A 22342-nucleotide genomic window follows, 5' to 3' on the forward strand; every position below is an offset into this window, starting at 1 on the left:
AGTGTCTTCCATTTGCCTTTGAACGTATGTTTGAAGTATTCTTGTAATGTTCTTTTCTTAATATTTAGACTTTGAAACAAGATGGCATGGTGGAATCGATGCAGCTAGATCTGGACCAGACAAATGAAGAGCTTGACAAACTGAATACAAGCCATTTAGAGGAAAGATCTCAACTTATTCAAGATCTCCAGAAACGCGAAAGAGAAATTGATAATCTTAAAGAAGCACTGGCAGAAAAAGAGAGGGAAATATCTGCCTTATCTTTGAATATGACAGAATATTCTGAACAGGTTGTTATCCTGAAGCATGAAGTGCAATGCAAAGATGAAGAAATAAGAGGGATGGAAGAAGCTTTATCAAAGGCTGAAAGGGAAACTCATTTACTGAAAGAAGTACAAACAGCTGATGTCAGAGATGCAAGTGTGAAGATATCTGTCCTTTCTGAGCAGAGTAATACAATGAGACTAGAGCTAGAACGAGTTAGAGTTGAGAATGAAGCTAAAACCAAAGAAAATGAGGAATTAATAAGACAAATCAGTGAGAACAGCATTACAATTAAGGATCTTCGTTCAGAGATCAAGGCCAGCCATGTGGCATACCATAACAATCTTATGGAGTGTGAGTCACAAATTAGTTTACTGAAAGAACAAATTAGCAAATCATCTGAAAAGTTACAAGAAACTGAGAATAAACAAAGAAAAGAAACTGAATATTTGAAATCTCAGATTGAGGAAAGCAACACACTAAAAGAAAAATGGAACAGTTTGCTTAAAGAGAAAGAGAGTAAAGAACAGACACTTGAAAATGAGTTAAAATCAATTAAAGATTTATACAACAAACTAGTTTTGGAAGATGCTAAAAAAGATGAAGAGTTAGCTCAGTTGTGTCGGAAGCTTACAGAACATACTGAACATCAGGAAACAATTAAAAAAGAATTACAAGAGAAACAAGAGATCATTATTTCATTAGATAAGAAGCTTGGGTTTTTGGAGCAACAAAATGAAGAGACTAAACTTAAATTAACTGGAGATCTGAAAGCCAAAGAGACATGTTGCAAAGAGCTTAATAACCAATTAAGTGAAATACATAAACAAATTAACAAGATGGAAATAGAGACACAGGAGAAAGCTTCAGCTTATAAGCAATTGCAGGCAGATCTTGAGGGGAAAGAAGAAGAACTGGCAGAGCAAATAAAAGCAAATGAACAACTGAAAAAAAGTATAGATATAGTGGAAAAAGAGAAGCAACAGTTAAACAGTGAAAATGAGAATTTGTCCAAACTTCTGGATGTAAAAGAGTGTGAATTGTTAAAGAAAATCCAGGCTGTGGCAGAAATAGAGAACAAATTATCTGTTAGCACTGCCGAGTACCAAAAAACTCTTTCAGTACTAAATTGTGATAAAAACACTCTGGCAAAAGAGATTGAACAACTTTCAATACTTGCAGAGCAAAAAGAAAATTCAGTTGCAGAACAGCTGCAGAAGAAAACAAAGGAATGTAATGTGTTAGCTGATCAATTGTTTGAAAGCAAGGAACAGGCACAACAGTTGCATGAACAAATGCAATCACTTCTCATTCAACTGAAGGATGCCAAAGACAATGAGATAAAGAAAGAAGAAATGATAAGTAGTAAGTTATCTGAATGTGGTACCCTAATCCAAGAGCTCAACCATAGTAAGGAAAATAATTTACTACTGCAGGAACAAGTTCAAAGCTTAACTTTGGATTTTGAAGCTAAGAGCAGGTGTCTAGAAGAAAAAATCATTCAAAATGATTCATTACGTAAGGAAATGGAAGACAGTAAATTTTATGTTGTGGAGTTGCAGGATGAGATTAAAAATCTTAAGGAAGAAAAAACAAAGTTATCTCAGTGGGTAGAGGAAAGAAACCTGACTGTAAAAAGTCAGGGTTCAGAACTTGAGAAACTTCATAAGCAAGTTTCAGACAAAATTGAAGAAAGCAGAGTGTTAAATAATCAGCTACAACTATTAAGCAAAGAAGTGGCAGTGCTTAAGAATGAAAAGGAGGACCTTTCAAACTTACTGAGCGAGAAGTCACGTGAATTTGAAGTTCTTCGGTCACAGTTGGTGCAGCAGCAGTCTGAAGTTACTTCAGCAAGGCAACAAGCACACACAGCAGCTCTAGAAAATGAAAAATTGAAAGTAGACATTGAAACAGTAAATGCAACGGTAATGAAAAAGTCAGATGAAGTAGCTGCTTTAACTTCACACTTGTCCCAACAAAGTCATAATATTTTGGCTCTGAAGGACCAAATTGATGGCCTAGTGATTGAGAAAGAAAACTTAAGAACTGTCTTAGAAGAAAAAGAAACTCTAATTTCTGAAAAGGATGTTTTGATACAGCAAATGAAAGATAGTAAAATGGCCGGAGAAGGGCAATATTTGCAAATTGTTTCAGATCTGCAAAACCAAATACAAACCCTAGGTTTTGAAACCAGTCAGCTTAGACAAGCAATGCAGGAAAAAGAAAACGAATGTAAGAGACAAACCCAAGAATTAAAGTTATTAAAAGATAAATCTGAAGAGTCTGATGTACTTAGGGTTCAACTGTCTGAGAATATGGAGGTTATTTCTGACCTTCAATATCAGCTTAGAAATGTGACAGAAAAAACAGCACAGTTAAATGATTCAATTACACAGAAGGATGAATCTCTAAAACAAAAGTCAGATGAGTATGTCAGTTTAAAAGCACATCTTTCTGATGTACAGGAATCATCTGTTTTGCAGCAGAAGCAGTTAGAGCTTTTAACCTCAGAAGCAGAACAGTTAAAAGCACTTGTTTCAGAAAAAGATTCAACTGTCAATAGTATGTCATTGTTTAGTGAGAGTTTAAAGATGCAAATTCAAGAAAAAGAGAATGAATGTGAGGTATTAAAGAAACAGGTGGTGGAGCTGGAGGATGTGAAATTGAATTTACAAAAAGAATTACAACACCAGAAGAATGTAATAATTGAGATGGACCGGTCATTGTCAGAAAAGGAATCGTCTCTTGTAGAAAATAAAAGTCTCCTCAAAACTCTGAAGGAGAAAGCAAAGAAAGATGAAGAGAATATAAATTTAATTTCTCAACTCCAAAGTCAGGTACACAACCTAACACAAGAACTACAAAAATCTAAAGAACTAGTCCATGAGAAAGAGAATGCTTTGTTTTCTCTTCAGGAAAAAATTAAAGCACAGTATGAACTTAAAACTGAGTTCAGTGCAGCTCTTAATAAAAAAGAAGAAGTTATTGCTGGACTGCTTAATTCTGTGAAGGAGAAAGATACAAGTATACAGTTGGCAGATAGCAACATTAATATTCTTTCTAGTGAGATTGCAGTTCTCAGAGAAGAATTAGAGAAAAGTGATGCAGCCATGAAAAATCTTACTAAGGAATTTCAGGAAAAAAATGAAGACTTTAATATTAATCAGAAAAAAATCGATTCTTTGACAGCTGAGCTTGAGACTGTAAAAAATGAATACCAAAAAGCACTAGACCAAGTAAGTACATGGAAACAAGATTTACAGCAAAAAGAATTGGCTGTGGAGTCCCTGCGTGTGACGTGCACTGAACAGGCAGATAACATAGCATGTTTAAAGTTAGAGCTGATGAATGTAAATTCCAAGTCATCTCAAGACAGCCACGACAATGTGCTCTTAATAGGTAATCTGCAAAGCCAGGTAGAATCTTTACAGAAAGAAAAAAATGTGTTACAAGAAGATGCTGATAAACTGATGGCTGAAAACACACAGCTTACTGCATCTCAAAATCATTTGCAAAAGAAATTGAAAGAGCTCCAAGAAATTAATGAAAAACTAGAAACCAGTGAGAATTATTCAAGAATGCAGATAGATGCTGTCAAACTGCAGATGAAGACTGAAAAAGAGAAGTTACAGATGCAGGTTAGTGCGAAGGGTGAAGAACTTTCCAAGTTAGAACTTAAATTTAAAACTCTAGAACAAAGTCTATATGAGTCAGAAAACAATTGGGTAACAGAACTTGATAGGGCAACTTTACAAAATAAAAATCTTACTGAGCAATTGAGCAGTTTAGAAAGTGAAATGAAATCAAAGGATAACAAAATCCAGTCTTTACAGCAAGAGCTGGATCTTTCTAAAGAGGAATTAACTCAAACCCTATCTCCATTACTTAATAGTAGGCTTTTGTATAAAGAAGAGAATGCACAGACTTCAGATTCCCAACTGCAGCTACCTGATAGTAAAATTCAGTTGGAAAAATTCTCCACTCTGATAACTACTATTTTGAGCAAAGAAGCAGAAGGAGAACAATTGCAACTGATTCTTTTAGAAAAACAGAAGGAAATAGATATCATAAAAGATGAATTAAAAAGCATGCGGTTACTTGAGAAAGAGAAGGAGTTGCTGCAGAGTGATATTGAAAAGATGAAGGGCACCTATGAATCTAAAATTGAATGCCTATCACAAGAAATGGTCACTGTCAAGGAAACATTATGTAAGCAACAGTCTCTTTTGCAAGAAAGGGAAGAATCATTTGCAGAAATGAATAAGCAGGTTGAATTTCTTCAGGACAAAATAAATAAATCAGAAGAAATAGTAAGAACCAGTCAAGAAAAATTACATGTTGAAGGTAAAAAAGTAGCAAGTTTTCTTGAAGAAATGGGAAAAAAAGATCAACTCATAGAAAACTTAACTTCACAGGTAAATCAGCAAAAGAATTTAATTTCTGGTCTAAGCCAGCAGCTGAAAGAAAAGGACTGCTCTGTTGCCCAGGTCATGGAATCATTGTCAAATGAAATGCTGAATTTTTCAGAAGAGAGGAATACGTTAAATAGCAAGCTGCAGGATCTGGAAGCTGTTCATAATAGTTCTGTAGAAGAACTAAGTAGAGTACTGCAGGAACTTGGGGACTGTAAGAGAGAACTGGAATGTAGTCAGGTTATGTTAAGCGATAGAGAAGCTGTTGTTAAAGATTTAATGAAAGAAAAAGGGGAGATGCAGTTTAATCTTGAGAAACTTGGCAAGGAAAAAGAGAATCTGAAAAAGAAACTTCAAGCAGCACTGATAATAAGAAGAGATCTAATGCAAAAAGTTGGAAAACTAGAAAAGAGTGGACAGGAAGAAATAGAAAAAGAGCAAAAAAAATCAGAGGAGTTGTTGAAGAAAGTTAACGAGTTAACAGACAAGCTGAAATTAGTTGAAGTACAAAATAATGATTTTGAGTCGTATCTTGGAACTTTGAAGCAAGAACTTTTAGAAAAAGATGCCAAAATAAGTGATTTAAATGAAATGTTGTCTGTGAAGGCCTCTCATTTAGAGCAACTTGAGACCAGTATTGCAGGACTAACTGATGTTATTGCTGAAAAACAAAATATATGTGAACAGAACCTAAAATCTTTAGAAGAAAAGGACTGCATGCTTGCTCACATGCAATCTGTGCTTGATGAAAAAGTAAGTGCATATGAAGAGGAACGTTCTCAGCTCTTTATAGCTCTTGAAAAGGTGAAGTCTGAAGTTAAGAGGGAAGAAGTATTGAAAAATTACATTTCTGAAGAGACTAATTTAAGTGCTGGGGACCATAAGAAAAGTTTGGACTCCAACAGTGAAATTAATATTATGAATCAATTTAAAAAGGAAAAAGAAACCTTACAGGGGGAGCTTTTGGGAAAATGTGAAGAAACTGATGTGAAGAATTTGGAATCAGACAAATCAACAAGCAAGGTTCAGACTGCATTCTTGAAAGAGTCCGAAAACCTAGTAACTTCAGTAACAAGGAAAGAGACTGAATTAGAAGAACTAAGAAGTAATTATGCAAAGCTTCAGGAGGAAAAAGAAATGCTAAAGGAAGAGTTGAGAAAAATATTAGTTGAATTCGGTGGGGAAAGAGAAGAAACTCTTAAAGTTGACTTGAATTCTGTGAGACATCAGGAACAGTACCAAGAGCAATGTAAGGACAGTTTGTTGGAGGACATAAAGCAGCTGAAGAAAAAGCTGAAAGCATACATGGCTGAAGTTGTAGACATTAAGGCAATGCTTAAACATGTCAATAATGAGAAAGAAACACTTATTAAAAAAAATGAAGAGGATTACAAGATGAGCCAGGAGAAACTGCAGAGATTGAGAATGAAAGCTAAGAAGGAGGTTGCAGAAAAGAATGAGGAGATAGAAGCATTGCATTCTTCACTTAAGGATTTCAGAGAGAAGCTTGATCTGGAAAAGGAATTATTGAAAGAAGCTATAAAGGAGGGCCAAGAAGAAGCCCACAGTTATAAAGCGGCATTGGAAGAAATGAAGAGTGAAAAAGAGGAGCTTCTCAGTTGTTTAGAGAAGTCCAATTTGGAGCTAATTAATATGAAAAGTGAGGTAAACCATTTCAGTGAAGAAAACAAAAAGCTTCTGAGAGAGCTATGTATACTACATGAGAAGGCTGAGATAAGTAGTCCTGTGGTGTCATGCAAAGAGTTTAAGGAAGAAAATGATACTGAAAAGGAACTGAGAGAGTTCTGTTTAGAAAGTAATTCGCTTCAAGGAAAATTGCAAAGTAAAAGCACTTGTTTTCAACTATCAGAAACTGATTACTCTGGGAAAACTAAACTGAAAGAAACAATGGAATATCAAATCCAGAAAGAAATGCAAATAGTTCAAGAGGCACTGGTAAAAACTGTAAATGTAAATTATTCTAAACCACAAGAGCAAAGAATTACAGCAGAGGAGAAGCCCAGAGAAGAGCGCCTTCAGAGAAAATTACAGGCAGCTTTAATATCACGGAAAGAGGCCCTGAGAGAAAATAAATGTCTAAAAGACCAGATTGATAAGCTGATATTAGAAAGGGAGGAACTGGTGAACAAGACAGGTACGCTTGAACAACTGTTGTTAGAGCTTGGTAGAGAAAAGCAAAGTTCAAATACTATTTCTCCAGTATCTGAAGAGGAGAGCCTTGTTTCTGAAAATGCTAGACTGTTGACTGAAAATGAAAACCTCACTGCTGCATGTGAAAGTCTTAAATCTACCATGGAGACTATAGTTCAGGAAAAAGAGGCCTTCTCTTTCCAGCTAAATACCTTAAAAGATTCTCAGACAGTTGAATTAACAGGATGGAAGGCTAAACATAGTGAATTAAAGCAAGAGTATGAATCGCTCCTTCAGGCTTATGAGAATATCAGTAGTAAAATAGCAGATATGAGGCAAGTTATTGATGCCACTAGAAAAGAGAAGCAAGAGGCTATTCAAAGACTCAAGGAAGGAGAATCTGAGAAGGAGGCTCTTGAGAAGCGTTTTCAAAAGCTCATTGATGAAAATAAAGTTATTAAGGATCAACTGAAACAACTGAGTGAATCCAAGAAATTGGAAGTTGATGAATTACAAAGTAAAGCAAAAAGGCAGATACATGAGCAAGAGGCAAGGATGGAAGAACATAAGGATCGTCTTCAGGAGCTCACTCAGCAGAATCATCAGCTAACAGAGGAAAACAAGCAGCTGAAGCAAACTTCTGAAAGTTTACAGCAGACTTTAGAGAAAATTCAGAGTGAAAAAGACATTCTTCATAATAACATCACTGTAACTAAAGCAGCTTTGGGAGACCTTCAAGTTCAAATGGAAACATACCAAAATGATATGCAATCTAAAATGACTGATGCATTGTATAAGAATGAATCATTGTTAAAGGACATCAACATGTTAAAGGATAAACTCTCTGAAAAAGAACAAGATGTGCTTGTCCTAGAACAAGAAAGAAAATTAATTTCAGAAAAAGTGAAAGAAACTGAAAAATCTTTGGACTATAAAAATCGTTGTATCACAAAGCTGGACATGGAATGTAAAAGTCTTAACCAAGAAATTGTTAGTCTAAATGAAAAAGTTAAGATTTTAGAGGATGATAAATGTCTGTTACAAGAGGAATTAGAAAATGTACAAGAAGGTTCTTACAAAGTAAAGAATGAGAGAGAATGTCTTGAAACAGAATTGCTTAATCACATTAAAAAAATTGATCATCTTACTGATAGAGTGAAATCAGTACAGATGCAGAATAACTTGCTGTTACAGCAACTGGAAGACTTAAAGGCAGAAAAATGTAACGTGATTAGAGAAAAAGAAGAACAGCAGTTACACCTCGTAAAAGTGTTTGAGGAGAAGGTGAAATGTGCCCAGAGAGATAATAGTGGAAGTAAAAACAAAACAAAAGAATTACAAGAACTCTTAAAGGAGAAACAGCAAGAGATCAACCATTTGCAAAAGGATTCTATAAAACTCCAGGAGCTGATCCTGGATTTGGAAAGATCTGTGAAACTGTCACAGTCAAAAAGTGAGAAGTTTGAAAAGGACTTAAGTAATATGTCAGAAAAGCTTGCCAAATCAAATGAAGAAATAAACCATCTCAATGAAAAGCTTTCTTCACAGGTGAGCTTGTTGGATCAGTCAAAGAATGAAGTGGACAGGCTTACAGCCGAGAATCTAAATTGGAGAAAAGAACTTAAGAAGAAAGAAGATGAACTACAAATCCAAAAGAGAGAACATGTGACAGAATTGGAACTTAATCTTCAACAATCAAAATCGGTTCACAAAAGAGAGTTTTTGAACCTAGAGGAAAGACATAGTGCCCTTCAGAGAGAAAAAGATAGGGCGGTTAGTGAGATTCATGGATTGCAAGAGGAAGTTAACTTTAAGGATTCTCAAAACAAGAAACTTCAGGCAGATTTGAATGCAGCTTTGGCACGATTAGCTGCTTTTGCAAAGTGTATGTCCTCTCTTCAAAATGACCGGGATAGGGTAATCACTGAAATGAAGACCTGGGAAATGCAGTTCAAAGAGGCCATCCAAAGTAAAGAGAAACAGATAGAAGACAGTAATAAAAGGATAATGTCTTTACAAGATGAACTGAAAGACAAAATGACTCAGATTCAAGAACTGAATATCAAATATTCTGTGGTAGAGGAAACAAAGGATGAACTGTACTTGAGGCAAAAATCTGCTGATACACAACGGCATGAGGAGCTCTGCAGAATAAAAGAAGAGAATACCTCTTTTTTTAACAGGCAGCAAGAATTGGAAAGTGCTCTTCAGTCAAAAGAAGAAGCTTTGCAAGCACTCCTTAAAGAAAATAATTCTCTTAATCATCTCATAGAGAATAGTAAAAGTGCAGGAAGAGAGATAAAAGCACTGGAAAGCAATTTTACAAGACAAGAACAAGAATTGCAACAGCTTCTAGCTGAAAAGGAAAAAATTAATGCTGAATTGGAAAAGCAGATTACCATTTCTGAGCAAATGAGAATCATGCTAAATAATAAAGATAAAGAAATTTCCTTACTCATTTCTTCAAAAGGTGATGAAATTTCTGACTATCTGATTCAGGTACAGACTCAACATAGAGAACAGATCAAAGAATATGAACTTCAGTTAAGGTCTCTGCAGAGAGAGAGACAACAATCTGAGGAGTCCTGTCAGAGGATGGAAAATGAACTAAGAAATCTCCAGATGAAAGCAGATAAAGCAGATCAAGATAAGGCTGCAATTGTCAGTGAAATAGATGCTTTTAAAAGATCAATGTCATCTCTTCAGAATGATCGGGATGATCTTTTTTCTAAATACAAAGAGTTGGAACATCTTCACCAAAATGTCTTAAATGAGCGGGACAGTCTTATAGTTGGCAATGCAAGTGAAAATAATGCTTTGAAACAAGAATTAAGGATACTTCTCAATCAGATAGATGATCTTCATTCTGAAAATGCAATGTTAAGTGCACAGCTAATTAAGTATAGGGAAGATCTTAACCAAGTTTTATCTCTGAAAGATCATCAACTGAAAGACTTACTTAAACAGAAATTGGATTTTATTAAAGGCCTTGAAAAAGAAAAATATGATCTTCAAAAGCAAATAAAAGACATGCAACAGTCCAATCAACTGCAAATAGACACTGCTGTATCTTTGGAACATGAAAATAAAAAATTAGCGTCTAAAGTAAATGATTTAGAATCTTTAATTGCATCATTAAACAAGGAGAAACTTGTTTCTGAATCTGGAGAGAAATTGTTAACTAGTGGTAGTATTCAGAAAAAAGAATGCGTATCTGATGGACTATATGGAGCAAAACTTCAGAAGAGGATTCAAGAAGTCCAGAAATCAGTAGGTAGAAATGCAGATGGGGAATACAATAAGACTCTTTTGACACCTGAGCATGGAGATGAACCTGATGCTTTTACAGAGATGATACTAGAAATTCAATCTCAGAATAGAGAGCTGAGATCCCAAAATGAGGCCTTTGGGAAAGCAATGACTGCTCTGCAAAATGACAGAGACAGGATAATAGAGGACCTAAAGATACTTCAGAGCAAGTACACATCAGAACTCAAGTCCGAAAAAAAGAAAGGAGATGAACTTGAAGCTGAATTGGATTCCTTTAAATCAAATCTTGTCAGTATGCTCAAAGAAAATGATCTTCTGAATAAGGTGCATTTTGATGCTGCAAATAAGGTTACACTTGATCAGATTGCTGATGAAATTGAAAATCTCTGTAGGACATTAGTCACCCATGAGTTGGAGATTGGCAGACTCTCATCTGAGTGTGGGAATTATGTTCACCAGATTGAAGCATTTTCCAAGGCTATGGCCAGTCTTCAGGATGACCGAGACAAATTGCTGCAGGAACTCAGCAAACAGAAGGTAGTTTCTGAAACTAAACAGGGAACAGCTTTGTTTCCCATTGCTTGCAACAGCATTAGTGAGATAAATTCTTTTAAAAGTAATTTGGATAGGCCTCAGATCAATTGGGAAAGATTGGTAAGTTTTAAATAGCTACATCAATGTGTATTTTTTTAATGCAGAGAATACTTAGAGACATTATGGATTCTGAAGTTTAACGTCAAGATTTATGCAAGCGCCAAGAAAACATTGTATGACTAGAGAAGGCATGCTCACAATTTTGATAGTTTAGGTAGTTATCCTGTTAAAGAAGAGCAAATGGGGAAAAAAAAACACAACATAATTCTGTTCTAGAATTCTAACACTAATAGAACTTCAAGCACATATTTTTCATTCCAGCTCACTAATCATGTTTATTAAATGTAGGCTAAAGAAGGAGCCAGCCTTGCAGCTGTTGAAATATCAAAACTGAAGACCAAGGTTGATGAGTTGGAGAAGGCATTGCATCAGACAAAAGCCTTCCAAGCAGAAACTGAGAGAGAGATTGCATCATACCAGAGTGAGCTTGCTGGATTGAGGTAACAAATAATACAGGTGGATTTTGTTTAGAATTCCTCAATGTCTTCACAACCTGACATTAAACTGACATAGAATATTATGTATGGTCTACCAGAAGAATATTTCCATAATATTCGCAGTGAACTTCAGTTTTCTTTTTTCCCATTTATCTTTGTACCTTTATGTAGTGATCTCTTTGTTTATGCAAAATTTCAGTCAGTCTTGAATGAATGTTTTCTCTCCAGCTGGTGACTTGGGTATATGAAATCACAGAATAAGAATCATATTTCTATGCTTGGTATCATATTCTCTTCTCAGTAAAAGTAACCATTGGGATGGCTGAACATTTTCTCCATTTTTTTTTAAATAGACATCTGAAATATTGCAAGTGTGAGTCAACTACATATTGAAAATTAACTTCATTTCACATTTGAGCAATATTTTTATAGATTGAAGGGTCCACTTCAACATTATTCGCATCTTGTACTATCTGTGTGAAATGAATAATGTGACACCTTTCTGTGAATGCCATATGAGGTCTGCGTTCAAAGAAGGTAGTAGGCATTTTTAAGTGGCACTCAGTAGAGACAGATCAAGATTTGGTTGTCCTAGACTGTTGTTCAAGTTTTAAACTAGTTGGTGATTCAAAGCGTGAAAACATGTTATCAGTTCAGTGAAAATAATTTTGTTTGGATTTCAGGCTAGTAGGCACTATAGTCTGTAGTACAATTTACGCCATTAAAGCCTCTGTCAGATAATACCTGTTTTACACTAGAAAAGGGGGTGTGTGTGGAGGGGCGATGTAGATCAGAAGGCCAGCCCCACATTTATCTTTGCAAATGTGAGCAAGTTAGCATGAGATATTCAAACCACATTCTAATTTGTAGACTTGACAGGTGGACAGTTTTTTCCAAGTATTTTTCTAAACTTCAAAAGCATATTTTAAACTGATGTTATGCCCTTTGTAATTTCATTTGTATTATGACAGCACTTTCTGGAGATGTGGTATGTTTGCTTATTTAATTTTTTTGTCTAGGGACTCCTCTTCAAATTTACATTCTTTGAAATAGGATAGACTGTATATCTTGAGCAGCACTCAATACTACTAAAACCTAGGGTTGCTCTGCTACCCAGCATTGTTCTTTAAATAGCTCAAGTACGTATTGCATTAAGAAATATTGTTATCTTTAAAGACAGTAGACTCTCGTCTCCAATCCAATGAAGTAAACATGATGATATCACTTTCAAAGCTTTATTTTCTGTTTTTTTTCTTTTAAAGCAGACCTCTTCAAACTGAAATATGTATTGAGAATGTTCATAAAATGGACCATATTTACATATAATTTTTTAAAAACTGCTATTATTTATTTTAGAAATAACAATTAGTACAACTTCATCCTTCTCATTGACTTGTATATAGTATGTTGTTATTTAAAGGCTAGTTTGTTATTTTATGTTCAGAACAGAAAAAAACCTCCTCCTCTTGGAGTCCGAGGCACTGCGAAATCAATGTCAAATGACAGTTGCTGAGAAAGACCGACAGATTGCAGAACTACAGAAGCTGCAAGAAGACATGATTGTTAAGAAATCAGTCTCCACCAGCAGCAATTACCCAGTCAAGGTAAAAAAATAAAAAGTGGTAGGTAGCACTAATCTGCTTCAATTGATTTATTGTACAGCCCGCTTCCAAAATGAAAACTATATTGTATATGATAGTGAAGGGTGGGATTGTAATGAGTGCATTACCTGTATTTCAGTACTTCTGGGGTCAGTCAATTCAGTGAACTACAACTATCTCACTACAAGAATGACATTGAGGTGGTAGAGCATGTCCAAAGAAGGGCAATGAACCTGGTGAAGAGTCTAGAGAACAAGTCCTATGAGGAGAAGCTGAGGGAACTGGGATTGTTTAGCCTAGAGAAAAGGAGGCTTATGGGAGACCTTATTGCTCTCTACAACTAGCTCAAAGAAAATTATAGTGACATGGGGGGTTGATCTCTTCTCCGAGTCAACAATTGATAGGACAAGAGGTTTAAGTTAGGTATTCAGAAAAATTTCTTCACTGAAAGGGTTGTGAATGGAACAGGCTGCCCAGGGAAGCAGCTGAGTTAGCATCCCAGGAGGTATTTAAAAGATGTGTAGATGTGGCGGTGCTTAGGGACATGGTTTAGTGGTAGACTTGGCAGTGCTTGGTTAGCGGTTGGACTTGATGATCTTAGAGGTCTTGATTCCAAGCAAATGAGTTGCAATAATTAAAAACAGTTTTTAATGGAGTCTGATATTGATCAACTTCTTGTAAACAACAAAAAAGTTTCTTTTACAATTACAAAATAACAGAGAAAACTTGCTGATGCAATACATTGTAATGGTCAAAAAACATTGAAAGAACTTTCATAAAGAAATGATATAGTTGTAAAGTGAAAGGCGAAGGACTGCTGCAAACCAGTAATGCTTAGTGAGTCTTAGCCAGAAAGGAGTAACAATTTACTATGGTTGAATTGTAATGGTATTTGCATCTTACTGAGTTGCTACTGTTAGTAGATTACTTAAGTAATCTTCTAAGTGACTATTTTAGGTTAGTTAAATCCAGAATACGATATGAAGAAGTTCCAACTAGATGAATGAGGAGGAATATGGTTCAGCAGTAGACCTGGTGTTGATAAATACAGAGATAGATAATGGAAAGAAAAAGAACTAATGCAATTTACAGCTTTCTCACTTAATTCTATAAAATCAAGAAGAGAGCAGGGAACTTTCAGACAGCTCACAGAAGATTACTTATGTAGTAGCTGACATTAAATATGTTATGCCCATATGTGAGAATATAACTCTGGAAATTCTGGGTCTATGATTCTGTTTTCTTTCGCCAATTGGGTGTCATTTGCTGTTTGCAAAAAAAAACCAACAGTGTCACTAGTTGTTCCTATGGCAGGTGTTTGAAAGAGTAGGATGTTGTACTATTATTTGTAGGGTGCCAACAATGTATTTATTGGCCACTGAGTCTTTGCATGTTGTTAATCAGCTGTCTCCTGTCTGCTTTTGCAGATTACCATTAAAGATTTGAGGAAAGTGTTATATCAGAGTAATATTTTTATTTGCGTTTTCTGTGCCAAAGGAAGTAGAGATGAGCTATCTTCCTTGTATTTTATTAGAAATAACATTTTAGCTGGTCAAATTATGCCTATCATATGCTGTTCATTTTTAATGGTTAAAACAATATATAAAAGCTGTTGAACCATAACGTCTGTTGGGTTATGGAATATTTTATGTGGTATAAGTCTTTATTTCATGATTTTATGAGAAAGTAAATTCCAGAAACCATTGGAGGCAGACTGCTTTCCTTCATTATATCAGATCAACATCATAATGTTGGCCGGCTAGATACTTACAACTTTGTCCTTCTTAATTAGTGATAGAGTTGAATTATTTTTGCAAAATGGACTTTGAACTTTAAATTCATATTTAGAAAATAGCTGTCTTTTACCTTGTTATGAGTACCCTACATTATTAATTAGAAAATAGATTTTAAAAGGTGTATTTTGTTCATCTGGCTTTACTTTTTTTTCCACTTCTGTGCTTCATGCTATTTGCAAATTTACAATTTAGTTGGCATGTTTCTTCAAGGTAATTTTTTTTTTGTATTGAAGTTAAGTTGAAAATATTTAGTAGTACATATTTATATCAATAAAGCCTCTTGCAAATGCGAGATTAACTTGTGAGAATGAAATAATCTTGTGAAAAAGATATCATTGTGTAGTCCATATGTATTTAGTGTTGAAATTGTATACTATTTATAAAAAATCCTATGCTATTTACCCTTGAATATGCTGATACTTTTTAAGGTTTTAGAAACTGCCTCCCTTGCTGGAAGTGCAGACATCCCTGAGGAAATCAAACATGTCTTGGCTGAGAAGAATCAACTTCAAAATGAGCTGCAGCGCTGTCTTCAGGAGATGCACCAGAAGGATCTGCATTTTCATCAGATTAATTCAAAGGTAACTTAAAACAACAACTGTCATCCTATAGAGTTAATGTGAACTTGAGCTGTTACCAACATAGAAATATTGCTAAACTGGTGGTATCTCGTGTAATTGAAACTTAGAGTGCTTTAAAACTTAGATTCGTCATAACATCCCAGTTGGCTCAGACTACAAATTGCAAACTTAAGCTCAGTGTTATATTTATGCTGTGGCCTTCCTGACTACTTATTTGTGTGAGATATGTTTATTTGAATCTGCATTTTAAAGAGACATTGCTGAACTTGAACTCAAAGTAAAGTATTTTTCATTAGACAGAAACAGATGTCTGTCTTAGCTGGAACAAGATTTTAGCTATCTCATACCAAATGTTAAAAACCTCAAAAATGTTTCGTCACAGTGTCTTTATGAACCCTTATGTGGCTGTTAAGATGTGGGGGGTGCATGTGTGTGCATGTGTGTTCAGTTTTGTTAGCAGAAGTTTGTAAATGTTCTTGGAAATTCCCTAAACAGTTATCTTGCTTCGCGTAGTCTGTTATGCAGAGCAAATTAGGTTTATGTTACCTTTCATCTGTGATTGTGTCTGTTTTCACTGCTTCACCCAAACATTTTATGAATCTAATAACAATTTCAACGAAATTTTGAAACAGGCATAGTAATCTCACGCTCCCACAAGATGAGTATGTGGGTAAAGGGTGGAGACGCAAATTACTGTTCTGTTTTTCAAAAGATGAAAACTCAACAGCTATACATTCCTTGATTGCCTGATGAACATGTGTATACTATTCAATTTACTTAGCTCCTACTTCAGGACAATGAATATAGCCATGTATACTGTACTTGGCCACATAGGGATGTCATAGCAAACATGGGGAGGAAAGCATTGGGGAAAAGCTGGAGTTACTCTTTTGGCATATTGATTACAGAGAAAACCAATATGCAGGTTTTATTATTTCTGCTGCTCGTAAAATAGATAGTTAAATCTTACCAAAGTGACCTTGCCAAAAATTGATGGAATTTTGAAAACAATACACAATTATATTCAACAACAGGTCTCAAATCTGTAGTAATTTCCTGGAGGAGATAATTCATTTTTTTTTCTTTCTTAATTAAAATGTTAATTTCTTTCAGGTTGTGCAGTCAGCAGAAGAGAATGCTGTCTTGTCTGCCCAGTTGAAGACTCTGTCTCAGACTCTAAGGGATAACCAGCTTCGTTACACTGATTTGCAGAATCGTTATTTAAGGCTGGAGAGAGAATATCAGACAATGCAAGTGACGTCTTTCCGAGGCACTGTTCAGGTAAATGAACATATGGAAAAGTTTTTAGGGTTCTTTCTTTTATGCTCGTGCTTTTCCTGTTTTTTGTGCTAAACAAACAAAAAAACAAAATCTTTTATTAATAAATAATAAATTAAAAATACAGTAAATGCTTCCTGTTCTACTGATTCAATACTTCTGCTAGTCTATGATGCGCTGAAGATAACTGTCTTTATTGCTATAAAGCTATTTTTATTTGACTTTTAATTTAAGGAAGATCTGTACTGACACTTTTCATTTTGAGGCATTGTCTTTTTTGAATTGGTCTACAACTGGCAGAGGTAATTGAATGATCACTAATCGTTGGATTAGCAAAGTTTGGTGATACTTTCACAGCAGTCATGAATCATTTTGCAAGGTCTTTGAGTAATATTTTGAGAAGTGAGATCTGTGTAAACAGTTCAGCATTTCAGTACTCTTTGTAAACCATCATATACATATGCAAGTTTATTCCTTTATGATCTCTACATTTTTGAAATGTTTTCCTATACTGCCTTGTTTGTTCAATAATGAGTGGTTAACGAAAGACCTTACAATATTATGTTGATCTATATATAAAACAATCCCTATTCTTCCAGAAACGGAAATAATCCAGGGAGAACTGTCAACTGTAAAATAAATGAATCCCCACTTGTTATCTCCTGGACCATTCAGATTCTACTTCCTTTACATGTTGATTGCAAAGCAATAGGCTGCTTCAGCACAGTTCTGAGTGCTTCCACACTGCATAAAGCTCACTAGCTCTGAATTTAAACATTACTAATAAGGATGCTGTAAGCTTTATGTTAGGCATAGATTATCTGAGAGAGAACAAAAGGGAGATTTACCTTATTCAGACTCATAGTACCACCCGTTCTTCACATAGATATAGCCATCTACTTCTAGGCAGTTAATCAGTGCCACTCCAACTGGTAATCCCAGCTTGCTCATGACTTGTCCTAGTCCCACTGCATGTCCTAGTATTTCTGTTGTGCTATTTGTTTTATACCATATAGCAGCAAACTGGGCAGGGTAGTGCTGCGGTAACTAGTCAGGATAGTCAGAGGATATCATAAAGAGTACTATGTGCAGTTTTGGGTGCTATAATATAAGAAAGACAAAATATTAGAGAGCATCTAAAGGAAGGCTGTGAAGATGGTGAAGGGTGTAGAGGGCAAGATGTATGAAGAGTGGCTGAGGTCCCTTGGTTTGTTCAGCCCAGAGCAGAGCAGGCTGAGGGGAGGCCTCATGGCGGCCTGCAGCTCCCTCATGAGGGGAGCGGAGGGGCAGGCGCTGAGCTCTGCTCTCTGGGGACAGCGACAGGACCCGAGGGAACGGCATGGAGCTGGGACAGGGGAGGGTCAGGCTGGGTGTTAGGGAAAGGTTCTGCACCCAGAGGGGGGTCAGGCACTGGGGCAGGCTGCCAAGGGCAGTGGTCATGGCACTGAGCCTACCAAGTACAAGAAGCGTTTGGACAATGGTCTCAGACATATGGTCTGATTTTTGTGTGGAGCCAGGAGTTGGACTCAGTAATCCTTGTGGGTCCGTTCCAACTCAGGGTGTTCTATGATTCTGTGACTATATTAATGGGGGATTTCTGTTCCTGGAGGGGAGTTCACAGATGCGAGAAAAAGAATTCAATACGCTGCAGAATATTTCTGCTACTTCAGCACGAACTGGCATGTCTACATGGCATGATGAGATACCACACAGATTTTTTGTTTCAGATTCTGTTAGTGTAATAGCTGCATTCTTTATGAAACTGTGGTCAGTGCTATGTTACTATGTGGATTTGGAGATGTATTTATTGCACTTCAAACACAGCTCGAATTGCTGTGTTATGCAGCATACATGTATCTTCCAAGTCTGGCAGTACACACAGACAGTCATAGTCTTCAACTTTCTGTTAGAAAACAGGTTTGGAAAATTGCAGCTGCGGAAATTAAATGATCAAATGACACGGCAGTGTTTTGTTCCACTGCTTTGTGGTGGTTATAGCTTCTTTAATTGATATAAAGGTTTTTACAAGTAGAAAAATGGTGAGTAGCTTTTTTTCCCCTTTAATATTTTCTAGGATGAAACTAGGGCCGAAGTTCCCCCTGGAGCACCACAGGAAAGATCTGCAGTTATTGTTGAAATAGACAATATGGAGCTAAATGAACTCAGAAAAAGGTGAGGACTGAGGGCGTGTATTAGCAATATTGGTTTCCTGACAGCTGTGTTGTAAGTGCAAAAGTAATGCTTTTTCTCTCTCTAAAATATTTTGGGGGAAAAGAGAAAGATGTGGATTTACAGCGGATTAAAGGAATCAGTCTTATTCTTGAATTATTATTTGGTAGTATTTGCGGTTTGGTTTTGTAAAGGTACATACTTATTGGTGACTTTATTTAAATATCTAATCTAAAGTGTCTCATTCTAATTAAGTCTTCACCACAAACAGAACGTTCATTAATAAAAAAAAGAACAACAAAAAAAAGAACTCTCTTAGTAGATAAAATATTGATTTCATATTTCATTTTGTTATAGGCTTGCAGAGACTGAGCAACAATATGATTCAGTGCAGCAGGCTCTCTCACAGCTGACAGAAACACTGTCAGAAGAGAAGAGAAGGAGAGAAGCTGCAGAAGAAGCTCTTGGACTCTCTGAAGAGCTAAGTAACAGGTAAATAATCCTGTAAAACATTATTTTTCAATTTTAAAGGTATACAACAGAATGCTGTATCATGTAAGTGTTTATGCTTACGTGAGTATGAAATAACCTGCATGTTCAGAAAACTTAAGCCATCTTCCCCCTCTGGTTCCTCTTTTCGTTCCACTTCCCTTTGGATGAATTGATATAGAGGTCTTCATTTACAGTAGGTCTGGAATAAATGCAAAGTGTACAACAGAACTGGAAAACTGTGTCAGATTCCTTTGTTTGCCCTTTATTGTTAGTGAGATTGGTGATAAATTTACCTGTGCATATTAGGTTTCTGATAATAGAATAGAATCAGTTTGTAAGTCTACAAGTCTATGGTACCTGAAGCAATGAAAATTCATGTGTGACTGTGTTAAAAAGCTGGTTCTAACTCAATGGATCAAGAAAGTGTTAAGGGCCTCTGATTTTTTTTTTCTTTTCTTTAGCCTTTTGCTTCTGATGGCATTTCTTTTTCTGACAAGTCAGAATAAATATACAGATAACAGCTTTAGTACAGTCACAGTTTAGATTTAAAATATTATCCATCTGCCTGCATAAAGTCTCCATCATTATCAACATCTGAAAACCACTAATCAGCTAGCAATGGTGAGGGTTATTCTGAATAGATGAAACACCTTGAGAGTAGATTGCAAATGGAGACTGAAGATGACTTGGCAACAGAAACCAAGTTTTACTGCTTTTTGTGGGGAGCTTCCCCCAGTAATATAAGTATATTAAATAATATTTCTTATGTCAATTTGGAATTATGAAAGATAATTCAGTATTTCTTTGTCTCCCTTTACTTTTTCTCTAGATTTGAAGTAAGTAGTTACAGGTCTGTACCTAGAGAATACACTGTTCAGATGGAAACTGAGGAGGAAAGGGAAGCCTTAATCATCAATCCTAGTGAACATGTTATTGTACGAAAGGTAAGTGAATGAAAACCTTTTAAAAACCCCGAATTCCAATCTACATACATAGTGTGCTAATTGTATACTGCTAATTGCAGATAGGACAGAAGGCAGCACAGTTCATTATTTCCTCCCATGGTACTATTTCGTTTCTCTCCTCTTCCTTCTGCTATGCCTCTGTCTCTTTCAACTCATTAATTTTTGAAGTGCAGATTTCCGTTCTGAGTCACTGGGAATCACTGATTCTGGGTTGTCTTCTTTGTATGTAAACACTAGTGTCAAGCAGCTACTTGTCTAATCTGCCTTGACTCTGAAAAGCTACTGTGAAGTACTCTTTTTACTGTACTACATATCATGGGGATGTGTTGGTTATGGCGAGGCCCATTCAACATAGCAAAGTAGATAATGAAAATATTTATTTCTGTTTGGATTGTGGATGATGAGTCAAATATAGGCAGCTGTGTAAACTATGCCACATAACCCATTACATATGTTCAAATTAAAAAATAAATAGTCTGAGTGTAATTCTGTTACACATGTGGCCATTAAATAAAATGTGCGTGTATATAATCATACATTTTCATCTCTAGAATGTATATGTAATTACATAATGCACAAATACCTTATATATTCCATTCTTCCTCCCTTTATTAATGCTGTTTTCTTTTACCTTTAAATAATGTATGCTTATGGCCTGTGATGTGGCATCCATTGCTGCATATCAGAGTTTGAGGGCTTAGAGTGCCTTGGAAAACTAGGTTACAGTGGAGATTCTTCTCATCTGTATGCATGAACCCTTACCTGAAGTTTTTTATTTCCTAACCAGGTGAAAGGAGGAGCCCTTTCCTTTAGAAGATGGCTTCGAGGACGAAGTCTTTACTGTTCTAAGCTGCTGACGTCCAGAGCAAAATCCCGCTATTTATTCCTTACATATCTAGTTACACTACATCTTGTTGTTTTACTGTGCCTCACTGGTGTTCTCTGAATGCACTGTATTTTCTGTGTAAATTATTTTCCTATAGGTAATGGTGTGCCAATTGAAGATAATAGACTTTTCACATGCTGCTGTTAAGCTATGCACTGGACACAGTTGTATATATTCTTGTTACACTACATGAATCTTGAGCTTCTTGTAAGAAATTTGTGTATATCACAGTTGCTCCAAAGTTGATTTGAATTGCTCTTTAACAGTGGGATATTATATTTGCTAAGGAGAAAATATTCCCCTCATTTGCCCTATAAAGAAACTGCTGCATACAAGTTATTTAATATTGTTTGTGAGTACATAATGATTGATTACTACTGAATGGGTTGTAAATGATATCTTTTCTAAATAAATTTTATTTTAAGAGTTAAACTGTACATTTTAAAGGAATATTCAGCTATTACTGTTTATTGGCTTCTTGATTATAACAAGAAGCTTTATAGAGTGCAATAAAGGAAGAAGAACTGGATTTTTGATGTGTTTTTTTTTGAATGAAAATAAAAGGCTTAAGTCAGTGTTCTTTATTAAGTCCTTATAGTTTGTATTGGCTGTTGTCAAGGAGCACAGATATGTATGTGGTAATATGATAAGCCAAAGTATAAGCATCGGTCAAGATTCAGAATTGGTATAAGAAATGTCTTAAACTTCTTATATTCTTTATTTTTGTTTAAAGGTTCAATTTCTGTAACTTTTTTTTTTTTAGTTTATTTCTATTCTTCGTGGGTTTAGTTACTGTGTCTTTGTGGCAAAATGTTATTCGGCTGCTCCACACATGAACTTCAGGCTTATAAATCTACAACCTGATGTATTTTATATATTTCATAATACAAATGAAGAGAGGTTACATTTTCAACTGATGAGAGGCTGTAAGAAGCAGAGGATTTGGATTCAGTTTCTGTAGATGCCTAAAGGAGTAATATGGCTTGTATATCGATACATCTGTATTTTATTATAATCTCTACACAACTATTTCTCCAATTCCCAAACCAGTTTATTTATGAAGACTGTGATCACTTGAAGCTAGAATGTTGGTTTTTCTCCTGGTATTTGGTGTTTGTTTTGTGTTTTTGTTCATGTCTGTTTAAAATGGAGATGCATTCAAAACAAGCCAAATCTAAAGAAGCAGACATTAAGTCATAAAAAGGATTGATTTCCTATTTGCTAGACTGAAATCCTGAAAGTATTGTGGGAAAAGAAAAATTTAGTGAGTATGAAAATGGAAGGATTCCACCAGTTTTACTGATGGGCAGATACAAGATTGACTTAGATGTTAATGAAGTGAAACATTTGCTTATGGTGCAAAGATTCTTGTATGTGAGGTCTCCT

At 35.5% G+C, this 22342-nt stretch overlaps 1 protein-coding gene across 4 annotated transcripts in view; it reads left to right on the forward strand.

Annotated features, from left to right (window-relative positions):
• Positions 1 to 21485, forward strand: part of LOC106044604 (golgin subfamily B member 1-like) — a 45169-nt gene extending 23684 nt beyond the window's left edge. For all 4 annotated transcript variants that reach the window (XM_066997172.1, XM_066997173.1, XM_066997174.1 and 1 more), the window contains exons 21-29: positions 69 to 10634; positions 11040 to 11191; positions 12633 to 12792; positions 15014 to 15166; positions 16280 to 16447; positions 18519 to 18616; positions 18971 to 19105; positions 19935 to 20049; positions 20858 to 21485. In XM_066997172.1, the coding sequence (XP_066853273.1) occupies positions 69 to 10634; positions 11040 to 11191; positions 12633 to 12792; positions 15014 to 15166; positions 16280 to 16447; positions 18519 to 18616; positions 18971 to 19105; positions 19935 to 20049; positions 20858 to 21016 (11706 nt within the window). In that variant the 3' untranslated portion in view covers positions 21017 to 21485. The remainder of the gene's footprint in view (positions 1 to 68; positions 10635 to 11039; positions 11192 to 12632; positions 12793 to 15013; positions 15167 to 16279; positions 16448 to 18518; positions 18617 to 18970; positions 19106 to 19934; positions 20050 to 20857) is intronic.
• Positions 21486 to 22342: the final 857 nt, after the last annotated feature.

This window comes from Anser cygnoides, chromosome 5 (assembly GCF_040182565.1).
Source record: "Anser cygnoides isolate HZ-2024a breed goose chromosome 5, Taihu_goose_T2T_genome, whole genome shotgun sequence".
Lineage (NCBI taxonomy): Eukaryota > Metazoa > Chordata > Aves > Anseriformes > Anatidae > Anser > Anser cygnoides.